The following is a 15,058-nucleotide window of genomic DNA, read 5'->3' as shown; positions in this document are numbered from 1 at the left end:
CTTAAAGAAGCAATTCTGAACAACCAAGAAACAAAAGAAAGAAAGATAGCATATACAACTAAAAGAAAATGCAGTTGTTGATGTTACTAGTCCTTTACTCTGTATTTGTGTTGTGCCAAAGAAGGGGAGACTTTGATCTTTTTTTGGCACAGCCTAAACATTACTTGAGAGGAATTGTAAATACCAGTCTCTGTGTTTTGCTGTTAGTGACATGCAGCACAATGACTGACACCAGTACAGTTTGCAATACAGGATCACAATTGCTGAACATGAATTTTAAATCTTGACGTTGTCCCTTTAAAGCCTCAAGATGGTTTTCCCATTCAAGACTTATTTTAGGGGTTTTTTTTTGTGATTGATCAGAGCTAGATGATGGTTCTACCTCTGCCTTTCTGGCCTCTCATGCTAGCACTCCAACAGAATTACAGACAGACAAACCCCACCTGCCTTGTGCAGACGTGGATACAGGGCAAGGTGCAAGAAGCATCTCTTCTTTCCTCTGTGTGGCTGTTGTACTGGCCAAGCAAAACCGAAGTTGTAGGCAGCATGGGAGCTGGGACTTTTTGCTCTTTAGAGACCACACGGCCTCTGGAAGGAGTAGAAAACAGCAGAAAACAGCATAAGGCTGTACTCGGTGCTCCCCAGGCAGCAGCCAGCAAAATTATCAGACTGCAAAGAGAAACAGCCTTCATCTCCGTGAAGGGTTGGGACATTCGTCTTGGCAGGGGAAAGGCTCTCACAGCACACCACGCAGCGGGGCTGGCTGCCTCCACGCCGGGGGAAGCACGGATCAGCTCCTTCTCCAAACTGTCATTCCAAGCCTGCGTTGGGTGCAGGCTATGGGCAGGAGAAACCAGCATAGCAACGGGGCAGCATCCTGCTGCTGAGATCTGCCATGAACTCAAAGTCTGAGGTGGGAGAGTATGGGACCCCAGTTCAGAGGTAGATCCAGGCACAAGACAACCAGACCCTTATGCCCAGCAGAGAAAGTTGCAGACCCGACCTGTTTTTCAGACAAACATCTCTTAATGAAGGGCTGCCTTTACTGACTCTGCTTGGAGGCAACCAAACCATTGCAGCTGAACAGATTAAAAGAGAGAGACAGTGGGGAAATCTCACATTTCAGCATATTTTCCAGCATGGTCTGCAACAACAGGAGGAGGAAAGGTTGATGGACATCACGTAGATTCTTCATTTCTTTCCCAGAAAGCTGAGCTATTACTACAGCCGTTAAATTCTGGCTCAAATGATAAACGGTTAGTTGCGACTTTGCTAATGTTGATATTGCTGTCACATTACAAACGAGGAAGAAGGGGCCATGCCCTTGCAAGGACACTGTACCTGGCTTGTAATCTCATTCAGAGAGCAAAATACCACAGTTTTCCGTTGAGTGGGCAGGTGGCCTGGGAGAAGATGAGAGTGCTATTTAAATTAGACTAAGACTAATAAGACTATTCCTGATCATGTTGTTTGTTTTAAAAAAATGGACCAAAAATCCTTCACCTACAGCTGGCAGATTACCTCCTCCTGATTCCCAAGCCTGAATAGCCTTTCTTCGAGAGATTTCTTTTGCTGAAAATGCTTAAGCTTTTGAAAAATCAGAATTGATAAGAAATAAGCTCTAAGCCCCTTCACTGCCCTGCTGAAAGTGCCACCAGTTCCTGTCCCTGCTGCATGCAACCTGCAGGGAGGGACCTTGGTCAGCAGCGGGGCTAGTGCCAGCAGGCTCTCTCCCCCCCACAGCCACAGGGAATCACCACTCGTTCTCAGCTTGGGCACGTGCTGGTTTTTCCCCTTCCAGGATTTGTCAGCAGATTTGGTTAGTATTCCTAAAAAATCCTTCAGAATCAGTAGTGATTTATATTAAAGACCCTCAGTGACTTCCCAAATAGGCCGTAAATCTTTTCAGCAGATAACGCTGACACAGAGCAGCAATCACTGCTAGCAGGTAACCGCTGCAGCCATACCCTGCTCCGACGGTACCAGCAGCAGGTCCCGTGGCTGCTCACTGCCGGGCCTAATGCCTTTGATCTTCCCCAGCCAGATACTGCTGGAGAATTGGAAGCAATTCCATTGACTCCTCTATGTGGTCCTGGTTAAAATAAACCTTGCTTCTCATTAATGCTCTTTATTTTTAATTTATACTTTTTCCCTGTTAGAGTGTCCCCTTGCTCTTCATTTGAGCTTTTTGTTGCTAGATCTTCTAACAGGTACAAGATGGTTGGCTATGAATTCCTTTTTCCAAGAAGAGAGACTGAATAATTGCCACGGCTATTTAGATACATGCACCCACACGTATGCGGTTGGTCAAGGCGCTTTCACTGCCGGGGTATCCGTCACTGTCGTTCCATCATCTGTCCTATAATCCTTAACCAAAAGCCACCTTCTGAGTTCTCAAGTGATGTTATTAGCCAGTTAGTCATGAGTAGCTAGTAAATTTGGTGTAATATCACCCCATTCATCTCATTCAGCTGAAAGTAGCTGAACCTTTACTGGAATAAATGCATTCCTCTGTACTGAATTAAATGCAATTAGACTCCTGACAGTTTTCTGACTTTAGGACAGAGTTACGAAATAGCAGCAGAAGTAGATCTGATAAATTGGGTATTTCATTCGTAAAGGAAAAATAAATTCTTCTGTTTGCAGTAAACATATTACATATGAGTGCAAAACATGACTTTTTTCTTGCTTCAAATAAACCCACATATCCTCTCAGACCTCACACTAAGACAGCTACTCAAGGGAAATGCTGAACAGACTCAAGTAATAGCTCTATAATAAAAAATAGATCTGCAGACAGAGCTGGCTGTGTTCAGCACCATCAGAGACCTTCCTATTAATTATTTATATGGCACTATAGATTAGCATAGTACTTCACAGAAATAAATACAAAAAGAAGCAAAGTCCCGTATCTCAGGAAGAGAGGGCAATGGCTGAAGCCCTGCTTGCCTGCCTGGGCGTGGTGAGTGGTCTGCAGCCAGCTCTGGGAATTACACCATTTGTATAATGCACTGGGTGAAAAGTGTCTTAAGAGGGAATGCAAATCTGTGAGGGTTGACAGTTGCCCATTGATCCGGGGCCTGGTTAACAGCTATTCAAATCAGTTTTGGTATAGGGTAAATAGCACAAGTGATTTCAAAATCCCATTAAGGATCTGACTAACTTTAACCCCTAAACTCCATTCAAAATCTAGCCAGTAAGTCAATAATGTGAATTCCTTAGAATTCCTACACTATAGTATTAAAGAATTTTCTATTAAAATTCTGTTATAAGCATGTGAAGTGGGCTGAAATCCTCACCACACAGAAATCAATGACTCAGCTTCACTGGGTTTATAAATTCCTCACCGAGTTGCATTTTAAGAAGTGCAGATAAAGCTGATTCAATTGTCCCCCTTATGGCAGAAATTTGTGCTCCAAACCGAAAGCTACACTATAGTATTAAAGAATTTTCTATTAAAATTCTGTTATAAGCATGTGAAGTGGGCTGAAATCCTCACCACACAGAAATCAATGACTCAGCTTCACTGGGTTTATAAATTCCTCACCGAGTTGCATTTTAAGAAGTGCAGATAAAGCTGATTCAATTGTCCCCCTTATGGCAGAAATTTCTGCTCCAAACCAAAAGGTGAAACTAAGGAATCTGGAGTCCTGGTCTTGCAGTGACCCTGTCAGTGATGTCAGGCTAGAGATCACTTTTTTTTTTTTTTTAAATTCAGTTTTCCTATCAGAACAACAGTGACTAGCTACTTCACGCCCATCCTTATGATGGTTACTGTGATTATTACTATCGTTGCTATTTCGTGGTAGTCCTATGAAGATTGCATTGGCTTTGAAGATTGCCAAGACCGCATGAGGCATTGTCAGATTTTTTTCCTAGCATAGATTTCAGGGAGGGAGCAAGAGCGGGAAGAGGCAATCAAAAATCACATCCTGACAGCAGCTGCTTGCAGTGGAAAGAAACACTGCTGAAAGTATTCTTCGCTTTTTTTCTTTACAAATTTTCAGCTGGAAATCAAGAGCAAAACTACTACTTTGTAGTCCTCCAACTTTCCACAGACCACCAGCAAATTGCTGCACAGAACAGCTTGGGAATGAACCTCAGGGCTAAATAACTGCAAAAGCATTAAGGACAGATGCTAGGAACAAAAATGAATAAATGCATTGAAAGACTTCTTGGTATTAATAACTAGTACGTACCATAGAAGCCTGAGAAAACTGTCTTGAAGTGAAAACTACAGGGAAAATCTTCATCAAATCTTAAAGTAATTTTGGTTGGAAGAGGTTTCTGGAGGTGATCTAGTCTAAGCCCCTGCTCAAAGCAGAGGTAACGTCAAAGTTAGATCAGATCATATCGTATCCCAAAGGACAGAGATTGCCCAGCCTCTCTGGGTAACCTGTCCCAGGCAAAAATCCTATTTACAAAGCAGTGTATATAAACATCATATATAGGCCAATTGACTGTGAAGAACATCTACATTTATATATCTGCACATATTTCATATCTACAGTACATATAAATACGTAGTAATGTGTATATATAGTGAGCATATATATATTTTATGCACACACACACAAAAGAAAGAAAAAAACTGCAGCGGTGGAATCACTACCCAGCACTAGGATCCATTCCCAAATGAATGATGACTTTGAGTAATGGCAAGTTAGCCCATTTTTGACAAGATTCTCAGTCATATCCCTCAGATGGTGATGGGGCGACGTAACCTTGGCCATGTAGCCCTGGGATGCCAGACGCTGGCACATCCTCCCGCCCCAGAAGCACTTCCTAGAATGACGCTGGGAAATAAAATAATTCATGATGACAGCAAATTATAGATACACTGAAAAGCAGAAACACCTAACTTGCCCTCCTTCCCTTGATCTCCTTCCAAACTACATGAGGAACTGGATCCTTTCTCATCTGTCCTCCACATTGTGCAGTCCTCGTGTAGAAACTTGGGATCATGTTTCCTTGGGCAGATCTACCTAGTGGGGTGCCCGATAGGCTGGGGACCCTGGGCACCATGACTGTAGAGATCCCTGCCACAGAGACAGGAACCTCCAAGATACTGAGGTTTTGCTGGTTCCCAAAATTCACATTCACAATATTGCCTCTGGAAGGCCACATGTATGACCAGGACCCCAAATGAAACGTTGGGCTTCCTGTTCCACACTGGGGTAATGTTGAGTCCTGCAAATCTTGCGTCCTTCCTAGGCTTCTCCTGATGCTCTCAGACATGTTCAGCAACTTCTGGGAAGGTCCCTGAAACATCTGCAAGAGTCAGGAATTTTGGTGCAGTTTTACAGAAATAACGTTTAGAGCTGTATAAAGGACATTTTGACAGTTTCAGTTTTCATGCTAAACAATGTCTATGTTTCACGAACTGTTAGGATTTTCCTGCAAAACCAGATTTTAAGTTTTCACCAGCTGTTCTCACAGACACTGGTCCCTTCTTTCCCAAATACTCTTCCTGCCTCTAACACTATTACCTGTGATGTGAGCAGCTTCCCAAATGAGAGGTATATGAACCGATGTTTGTTAGCCTGCCTTTAAGATGGTGACGAGGTATAAAACGCTAGACAAAGGACAAGGATCTGTGTATTAATTCCTTTAATGAATCCTTTTTTGGTTTGACTAAAGTTTCCACTCTGTATTTTCAAAGAAAGGGATTGCCAATCCCCTTTACGTGCATTTGCACACACACAAACACATGGTTGCATATACCTCTGTCTCACTACAAAGAGCCCCCAATATTGATCACATTTGCCTTACTTCCCCCGATAAGAAACATGAGATTAGTTTTTGTTGGCTCAATTAATCTGGCATCTGTCCTCTGCACCCTATAAATCATTGCACATGCAAAGAAGGGCTCATGCTTTAGCAGTAGTATTGATCCACACAGACCTTTGAGTTAGGAGTAAAGCCTCTTTAATTACTTTGGCTGACTTTCGGGTTGTTTTTTCTACAATGTCTTGGGAAGACTAGCACCACGTTTTAGCGTTGTTATCACTTAGCTTAGATTTGGAGTTTTGGTCCCCAGAGAAACACCTTCTACCTCAGCCTGGCCTGCCCATGCTTGGCATCAAAATCAGAAAAAGTCATTCTTTTACCTTCTCTAAGGATTTGATAACCTCTTCACTTTCTTTAGCCAGAGGTGTTTTGACCTTTAATTAAAAGGAAAATTTGTTGTCTTCCACTCAGAAGGCAGCAAATAATGAACTCATTAAAATGAGGTTAGTGTTCAGGCCTTAGAGCAGTAAGAGCCGAAGTCTCATTAGCAGCTAACAATCCAGAACATAGCACATAAATAAACCTAATATGGCAGAGCAAAATGCCTTGGTGCATTAAATTTGAGCAGAATCAAATGTTTACAGTCAATGATGTCTGGGGCATGAAGTTTTAATGTACTTAATAAAGGAAAGCAAATTGCTTCCTATTAGGCATGAAATGTTACTGCAGAAATTGCCCCAAAAAGTTTATTATGTAAATTAAGAATAGAGTTATAATTAACAAGGACATAGCAGGAAAATATCACTTCTGCTTAATAGATGCACCAATTATGAAGAATAAAGACACAGCAACTTCAAATCTACAAAACATAATTATATGGATTAATGTAAAAGACTACTGAATGTAAATGCAATATAAAAAAGAAGCCGTATCTTGTGGATGTCACAGAGAGAAGCCTCACTGACAAAGCAAAGAATCAATTAATAAAATGAAACCCATGAGTTTTGAGAGATTCCAGGCAATTAAGGGTTTGGATTTGAAAGAACAGGTTGGATTACCTTAAAAAAACCCCGCACTTTGCTTAGCCTGGCACTGAGACATGCCTGTTTGTCCATGTGCAGGTGTGCTCCGTGGTTCTTTCCTTGGAGAACAAAAATTCTTTAGCACGATCTATTTAACTGTCCAAAAATAAAACAACAGTGAGTTCCAGCTGTTGCTTTAACACACTTAAATACTGTGGTCAGACGAAATATCCAGGAGAAAAATCTTCTCTACAAAATAAGATGTGTCATGCTTTTTTTTAAAATCCACATTCCTCTGTATGAATTTCCCTTCTGCTGAAGTTGTGGGCAGCCCCTACCAGTTCCCCCCTCAGGGAAGGCAGCGAAGTCCTGAGGTCAGCACGCAATGGGGCTGGGGATGGGGCGGGTGAGTCCCCAGGGGAGCTGGGTTGCCAAGGGGAGCTGGGGACAGCACGGCAGGACCAGGCAGAGTGTGAATAGCTGTGTTAGCACCTGGCGTTGGGCAGGATTTCCAGCTGTTAAAATTCAATAGCCCTTCCCCATCCTGCAAAACCCTTCAGAATAAAATAAATACCTTCCTCATCGCGCGAAGGCTGCGCAAGTTCCAGAAAGGTTTCTGGCACTGGATGCCAGGGATGTGCAGCTCCTCCACCCTGCACGCTCCAGGAGCCGGAGGACTGCCCGAGCAGCGGTGTTTGCGGCTATCCTCCCAAACAGCAAACAAGCAGGCGTTCACTCACTCGGGAGAGTGCGAGAAGGGTGATGGAAGAAAGTTGTTCTCCTGCTGCGGCACTTTTCTATGCTGCATGCTGTTAAGGTCTGGACCTACAGGAGACAAAAGTTCTCATTATTTTCTGTGCAAAATTACCGGTGAAGGCAGTATGAGTCATTAGCAATTTTGTTTGAATATATATTTATTAAAAATAGGGAAGGCAGACCCTAATCACCTAAACAGAGATTGGTTTTTTTATATTAAGGATGTGGAGGACGTTAACCCCCCCTCTACAAACAGGCAAGTAGTGGCAAAATGAGTTTGGACTGACTTAGCTGACAATATCTTCTTAGTATTAAAATTAGGTGAGGTCATGAAAATGAAGTGTAGCTGCATATTATATAAATTAATATGCATATATGGAAATTGCAATTAAAAAAGTCTTTAGGACCAAGCCAAATCCAGTTTGAGTGACAGATTTGCCCTTTAGACAGGGAAAAATGCTTGACACACTGCAGGTTACAGGATTTACATCTTAATCCTCTCTCTGTTTTTAATGAGACCTCACTGGGCTGGAAGGCTTCTGCCTATTCCCGCAGTTCTGTCATCTTATTGAGACGTGAGCGTGAGGGGAATCAGAGAGAAAAACTGAAGGGATATAATGATGTTTGTTTCGTGTACCTTCTTATACTATATTTTAAGTGATGATAATTTCTCTAGATGTTCTTTCCTCAAAGGAAAATTGAACTGATTTTGCTCAGCCCATCAGTCTTTCTCAACGTATATAAAATGCTCTAGATAGCTTGGAAAATTATGTTCTAAAATATAACGACTCAGATTCTATGCTTGTGACTTTAGTGGTGTCAGTTTAGTGCCAGTTTTTACCAACTGGGGATTTTCCTCAATGTCCTAGCTAACAGTGGTGTTGATCTTTAAGGTTTTACATTTTAGTGAACATTTAGTGGTTATATATTATGTAAATATAGTCCCACATGTGAAATTGTCACGGGATTGAAATAATCAACTTATTAAATGTCTGGCAAGATAGGCTGGAAACCATACTGCTATCTTAATATTTAATGCTAAAGCAGAAGATTTACTGCCATTAGATTACTTTATTTCCTTTAGCAAGGAAAGGAATTTGCTTGGTGACTGTTGTAGCCGAGAACCGCTATCTTTGTTTTACATCTTCCTTAACGCCCAATAAATGTTTCTATTTAAAAAATGAAGGCAGATGCACACTGTCTGACAATCTTTTGTATCACACTCCCGAGCTGCCTGGCACCCGAATGATGCCTCTTTAGAAGGCGGCTGTTAGCAAATGATGCTTCAGAAGAGGCTTGTGCTCCTACATGCACAGTGCCCAAATATCTGCGTAATTAGGAGGGAGTCAGTAACTTAAGAAGGTAACGTCCTACAGCAAATGCTGACAGTAGCTGACAGCACCTCCCAACCCATTGCAGTGCAAAGGAAATGTGATAAATCATGAGACCACAGAAACCTGACCTGCTTAGTTCGGCTCCGCTCTGGACTAGGATTGCACAGGCCATCAGTCTGCATTTCAGCTGTTTAAACCCCAGGTTCATCGTTTACGCTGGACTGGCGATACTTTTGCTTTATGGTCACAAGTAGAGTTTGTTGTTGTTGTTGTTGTTTGAATTAGACCGGTGGGTTCAGCAAAAAGGTAAAAGTATTTTCCTGTAATGTTAAGTGAAATTACTAATGACCACACAAAATGTAATTTTTTTAAATGAAAGGAAACATTATCTGGACTTGGACTGTGTGTAAACCACTGCATTCATTTTGTCTTTGAACTGTGCAAGAACATGAACATTCGATCAATAGAAATGGTATTAATAGATAATGGAAAAAGTTCTCAAGGGCCACATAATGGAGACACGGAAAATTGATGAAAATAGAGCTTATAACCCATTCAACATTGGCAAGACCAATAGGGAGATAAATGCACTATCCATCTCACATATGTAGCATGTCCAAATTACATGGGCCGGTGATTGAAAGCGGACAGATATCTGTGCAGCAAGGACTATCTTTAGAAGCAGTGCAGAGCTGACAACTAACAGTAAATGTAGATAGCTCACACAGGCTGAACCGTCTTTTCTCTTTCTCTAGCGGTTGGAAATACGTCCAAGAAAAAACGGATAGGCCACCAAGACTACACCTATTTCTTTGATAAGCAATACCCTTTTCCTCCATTTCATTTAGATTGGTCTTATCTTTTGCTTGGAGGAGAGAATAAAAATAAACAGGGATTTAATTTCTGACATGGACACTACTTCCACCATAGGTCAAAACTGGAGTTTTGCTCATTCACGCTTAAGCCTGAATTTGGTATTCAGACACAATCAAAAAATGTTTCTGCAGGTAAGTAAATCCCAGTGCCTCCACATCTGGATGGCAAGTAGTATTCCTAATTTTACTCTGGGTTTTAAGCACATTTTATCAAGCTTCCTTAATAACCCAAAGCATGGGTGACTTAGTGATTTAGTATATTGCTGCCTCTGAAAGGGCTGGATTCAAGCCCTGCCATAGATCACTGCAAACAATGTATAGTATCTTGGTCCAAGTTACAGAACCATCACCTACTTCGGTACTTAGGTACTATTACTAGCATTGCTACACCATCAAACTCTGATGGAACAAATTAAGCTCGCTGTAATAGTCTTATAAAAAAGAATGAGCCCAAAATAAAATGTGAAACTTTTAACAGGATCTTCTTTTTTGTATCTCCTCAGTTGGACACAACTTTTAAAATGAGGCATTCCAAAAATTAATATTCATTTTTCTAAATGCATGTTAATTTCTTATTTATTTCAGGCTTTACTAGAGACTCAAAATTTACTGCGCACTCAGGTTGCAAATTTTACCTTCAACCTTGGATATTCAGGAAAATTTTACCACACAGGTAAGAAGGAACTTCATGCTCTCAGGTAGCTGCAGTTAAATAGGTGACAGGATTTTAAACCTAGCTTTAAACATGCCCTTTTTAAATAACACATTGACTCAGTGGAGCCGTGGGAAATACATGCTCCACCATTTTAGTATCCAGTGTCTAATTCAGTGTCCAAAGGGGCAAAGGTACGCTACAGATGAGCTTCTCAGGAGGATGTAGATGCCCTTGGTGCTTTTCTGAAAGATGTGTGGTAGTAAATCTTAGGGTTATAAAGGAGGCAAGGTGCTGCTAAGATCTCTATAGTTCCACAAAAGACAGGACAGCACAGAAGACATACTAAGGTTTTTCCAGTATGATAGGTATGATGAAATATAAAAGATTGGAAAAATTGTGTCTCATAACCTTTGAAGAGGCAGAAGTGTTTGAATGGGATGCACAAGATTTTGTTATGACTGTAAAGGTAATTTATCTCAGTGGTCTGCAAATCAGGAGGGATCACAGAATCATAAAATCATTAAGGTTGGAAAAGGCCGCTAAGATCATCGAGTCCAACCATCAGGATAAAAGGAAAACAAGATGAAAAGAAATTTGTATTGAAATCCTGCTCCTTACACACTCTATGCAGTAACAAGTTGCACACTTGCACTGTGTTTCTGTGGAAGATTAGGCGCTTTTACAACTCCTCCTCCTCCTCCTCCTCCTGACTCCTTTCTCTCTTTTGCTCCATTTCTCTATGGCACAATGCCCCCTTTTTTTTTTTCATTTTGCTTTTTTTCCTCCTCCTTTGCCTTCTTAACACTTTGCTGCACCTCCACTCAGGCTTGCTGAGCCATGGTGCTCCCTAGTACTGCTAAGGCAAAAAAAGACATATTCAGCGACTCACTTCAAAGGAGACACCTCCTGTCCTTCTCCTTTCCAAACCCTATACCCTTCCCACCTTTGAAGACCAGCTCCAAAATCCTCAGCTGTCAATCCATTCAGCCACATTTAGTGACACTCACTGAGTGATGCTAGGGAAGCCGAGAAGCTTATCTGGAGCAGAGGAGGAGGCATCACAGCAGCAAGAGGATGGGAGGGTAAGTTTAAAAGCTAGGAACGATGCAGTCCCAGCTGTCACAGGCCATGAGGTAGCTGTGGAGTAAGGCAGGTCACCCCTCTCGGCGTAGGCATAGCAGTACTCCCCATTTCATTGCCGGTATTTGAACACCAAACAGATGAGCTTACCCAGTTCTTATGTCTCCGTTTCACTACCTGTTAGGAGAGTACAGAGGTCCCTGGGAGAAGGGGAGACGAGGAAGCATTTGAGGGATGAGTAGGGAGAAGGAAACCGAAATTATGTATTTGTATCACTGTCGCTTTCAGAGTCCAGGCTGTTTTCCCCTTGTTCAAGCACATAATGCTAAGCAACTGCTGCCCAGGAAACCTTACAGACTAAAGATATAGGCTGGAGAGCCTGAGAAAAATGAGAGGTAGAGAGAGATGGAATTACTTGCCTGGAGTCATATAACAAGCCAGTGGCAGACCTGTGATTAGAGAGCAACTTCGGAGACAGAACTTGAGTATTCTCCTCACTTCATCTTGACCTGCCTGTGTAGTTATTCCTTCTGGAGATTAATTGGACACACACGTAATACAGCAAAATAAAAAGAAAAAAAAAAAATAGCCCAAGGCTCTGAGCAGCTCTAAAGTAGGATGCTGCTCGGTTGTGGCCATCTACAGAGTAAAGCTGGTATCAGTCATTACAGTGTCCACTGCAGAGAAAGGTAATTCAAGGAGGGGAGGAGGTGGAGAAAGAGGTCATTTATTATAAATACTATGACGTACTGAACAGTGGCTGGCACAAACCATGCAGCCTTTCTACAAAATCAAACCCCTGACCTGCCAATACGTTTTTTCTTCGCTCATCCCAACAGCCTCCATATTGCTGTCACAGGTTTTCTTGCCCAGGTGATACAATGCTGACCAATTTCAGATTTGCTACTGCTGTAGAGAGAGAAAATAGGAGAATGTGCATGTGTGCCTGTCCTCCTAAGGCTCTCAAGGCTTACAAAAATAGCACAGAACTACTTAATGAGCTGAAGCATGTCATTCCCTCCATTAAGAGACCTGCTGCTGCCTGTACTCAGCGATGCATCTGAGTTTTTAAGTGAACACTTAATTTACAGGTTGGTGGCGGCGTTTTGTCATATCAGCTTAGTGGAAAGGTTTCAAAGTATTCTCCATGCAATATACACTTTATTGACTCGTTATAAATAAAATATGGAAAGGTATTCTTTAATTACTGTAAACATGGCTTGTTTACCCAGAGAGGCTTTTAGTATCAGATATTCAACAGGTTTTATTAGTGCGCTGCAACTGCTGTGCCTTATTGACTTCCTTAATGTGTGATTTTGCTCTCCTTTCCAAAACTTGGATCATTTTAAAACTACAGGAGGGAGATGAGCGTGGGAATGTCTTGGCAGGTTAAACAGTTATACATTTTCATCAAAAGATGTTGCTGACATCTGTACTACCAATAACCAATTCTAGTTGGTATGCCTGCGCACAAGTACAATAGCTGACACGTCAGTCTCACTGCTCATCATCTCACCACCACCATTCCCTTCTGTGGCACTGGTAAACTATGCACTGTAGACGTAACGCTATTAGCAAAAAACTGAGTAGACCTATTAGTTATGCAGCTTTAGCAAACACTTTCTACTTGTTCACGCTGTGGCAATAGAAATTAAGATGTTCTCAGGATTTGCATTTAAGATTTATAAGATTATTGGTAGCAACTTCAAACTTAGTTTCAGTTTTGAGCTCAAAAGAGACCTCTAAGTTATGGTTGTAGTTTTAAAATATGGGCTTATTTATTATATGCAAACAAACTTTCAATTACAACCTACCTGTGTAAAATGCACACTGCATCTCAAAGCAGATCTACGTTCACCTCCTTGATTGCAGGTCTACTGCGTTTTTCTGAGTTCACATTAAAATGAAGATAGAAAGTTACATAAAGAATGTTGATTGTACAAGAAATTAAAACCTCAAAATCCCTTGTTTTGCCTCCAATACTCTGAATAAGGGATTGGGCAAAAATATTTAAGCAATGTAAGCACTCATCAAATGGTCCATTAAACCTTTGCATGAGATTTTTTGGAAATAATGCTACTTAAGAATTTATAAAATCTAGCAACACTCTTTTTAAAGACTTGTAAAGAAAACTATCCTCAAAAGCGACACCACCACCAAATGTTAAACTTCCAACCTTTCTGTTTCAGCTCTGCCATTACAGGGTGGGGTTGGTTTTGTTTAAACTGGAAAGTGTTATGCTTTCTCTTGTTTGATTTTTGTTACGGTAAAAAAAAGTGCAAAGTTTGATTAGTTGTATCTAAATTTTCAAAGAAATTAGCAGGAAAAAATAGGATTTTAAAATACAGTTTTTAATAATGAAATTATTTCAAGAACCATACTCTACTTCAAATGTTAATATGGCACTAAATTATACTTTAACCTAAATCTTATGTCGAATGATTGTAGTTCTTTATATTTTTCAAATATCCACTTTTTTCCTCTTCATCCCTACCTTCAGTTTTCTACCTTTGGGTTACCAAAGAGATCTTCAATGGCTTCACAAACTCCTACCCCTTTCTCTTCTGTCCTATTTTGAAAGCCTCTGTAAAGTTTCTTCCTGCAATCACGTTTCCTTTGCATGCGCCTGGGTGACTGCAAGTGAACCACATACCCCAAAAAAACAAGAGCGCGGTCATTCAACAGATGCAGTACACAGAAGTTTTGCATGAAGGAGCAGACGTTCACAGAAGAGCAGCCATCGGTCCTTTCTTTTCAATAAGGAATCACCTAGAAAACAAGGCTGTTTTCTTTTTCCAGCAGCACTCCCATCAGCGGGAGCAACTTACTTAGAACTTGCAGAGTGCTGCAAAAAGGAGAGTAAAGTGATTCAGTGACACCAGGAGGAAGTTTCAAAGTAATGCTCTCCTTGTGTAGTAGCATTCTTCAAAAACCACTGCAGAAGTGAAAAATAAAAATAAAGAGCTGAAGTGCATGCACCGAACAGCCATCTCCGTACGTTCCTGCCTCGTGCCACAAAAGTAAACAGTGACATCCATGGAGCATTTTCTTCCCATGAGTTTTGCAAAACATTGAAAGGCTTGTAAGAAGAAAAGATATTTGTGTTTGCATCAGCAGACTGATTTTGACAATTATTTCTTTGACTGAAGTCAAATAAAAGCATTTAAATGGTAAAGGAACAAGAAGGAAGGCTGCTAATAAACTGAATATTGTTGAGTAATTTGAAGGTGAAGTTACCGAAGTGTAACTTTGCCTTTCCAATTTGAAAAAGCACTGCAGACATATGTCTGCAGATGGTGGAAGCAGCATTGTATCATTTCTCAAATGGAAGGTTTTCTTTGTTATAACCACACATGCTTGCTTCTGCCTGAAGCAGATACTCTTCACTAACACAGGAGTTTTTATTGTTCTTACTTCAAGATTAAATCTGGCAAAAATTGAATACTGAACCATAGCAAACAACATTTAGAACCCCTTTGCCACTACAGCTTCATGTTTTCCATCTAACTGTATTTTGAAACTATTGCAAACTTGTTTCACACTTTATCAGATTTCAATTTACCGAGGCTAATAATGAAGTAGCTATGAGTTGGGGGGGGTGGGGCG

At 41.0% G+C, this 15,058-nt stretch overlaps 1 protein-coding gene across 1 annotated transcript in view; it reads left to right on the top strand.

Moving 5' to 3' along the window:
• The window catches only part of NDST4 (N-deacetylase and N-sulfotransferase 4), an 86,996-nt gene that overhangs the window by 20,781 nt on the left and 51,157 nt on the right, over positions 1-15,058 (top strand). The window contains exon 2 of the mRNA XM_009282622.1: positions 10,303-10,390. Within this exon, the coding sequence (XP_009280897.1) occupies positions 10,303-10,390 (88 nt within the window). The remainder of the gene's footprint in view (positions 1-10,302; positions 10,391-15,058) is intronic.

This window comes from Aptenodytes forsteri, unplaced genomic scaffold (assembly GCF_000699145.1).
Source record: "Aptenodytes forsteri isolate BGI_AS27 unplaced genomic scaffold, ASM69914v1 Scaffold326, whole genome shotgun sequence".
NCBI classification, from domain to species: domain Eukaryota; kingdom Metazoa; phylum Chordata; class Aves; order Sphenisciformes; family Spheniscidae; genus Aptenodytes; species Aptenodytes forsteri.
Note: the sequence above shows the minus strand (reverse complement) of the source record. Positions and strands in the feature narration are given on the sequence as shown.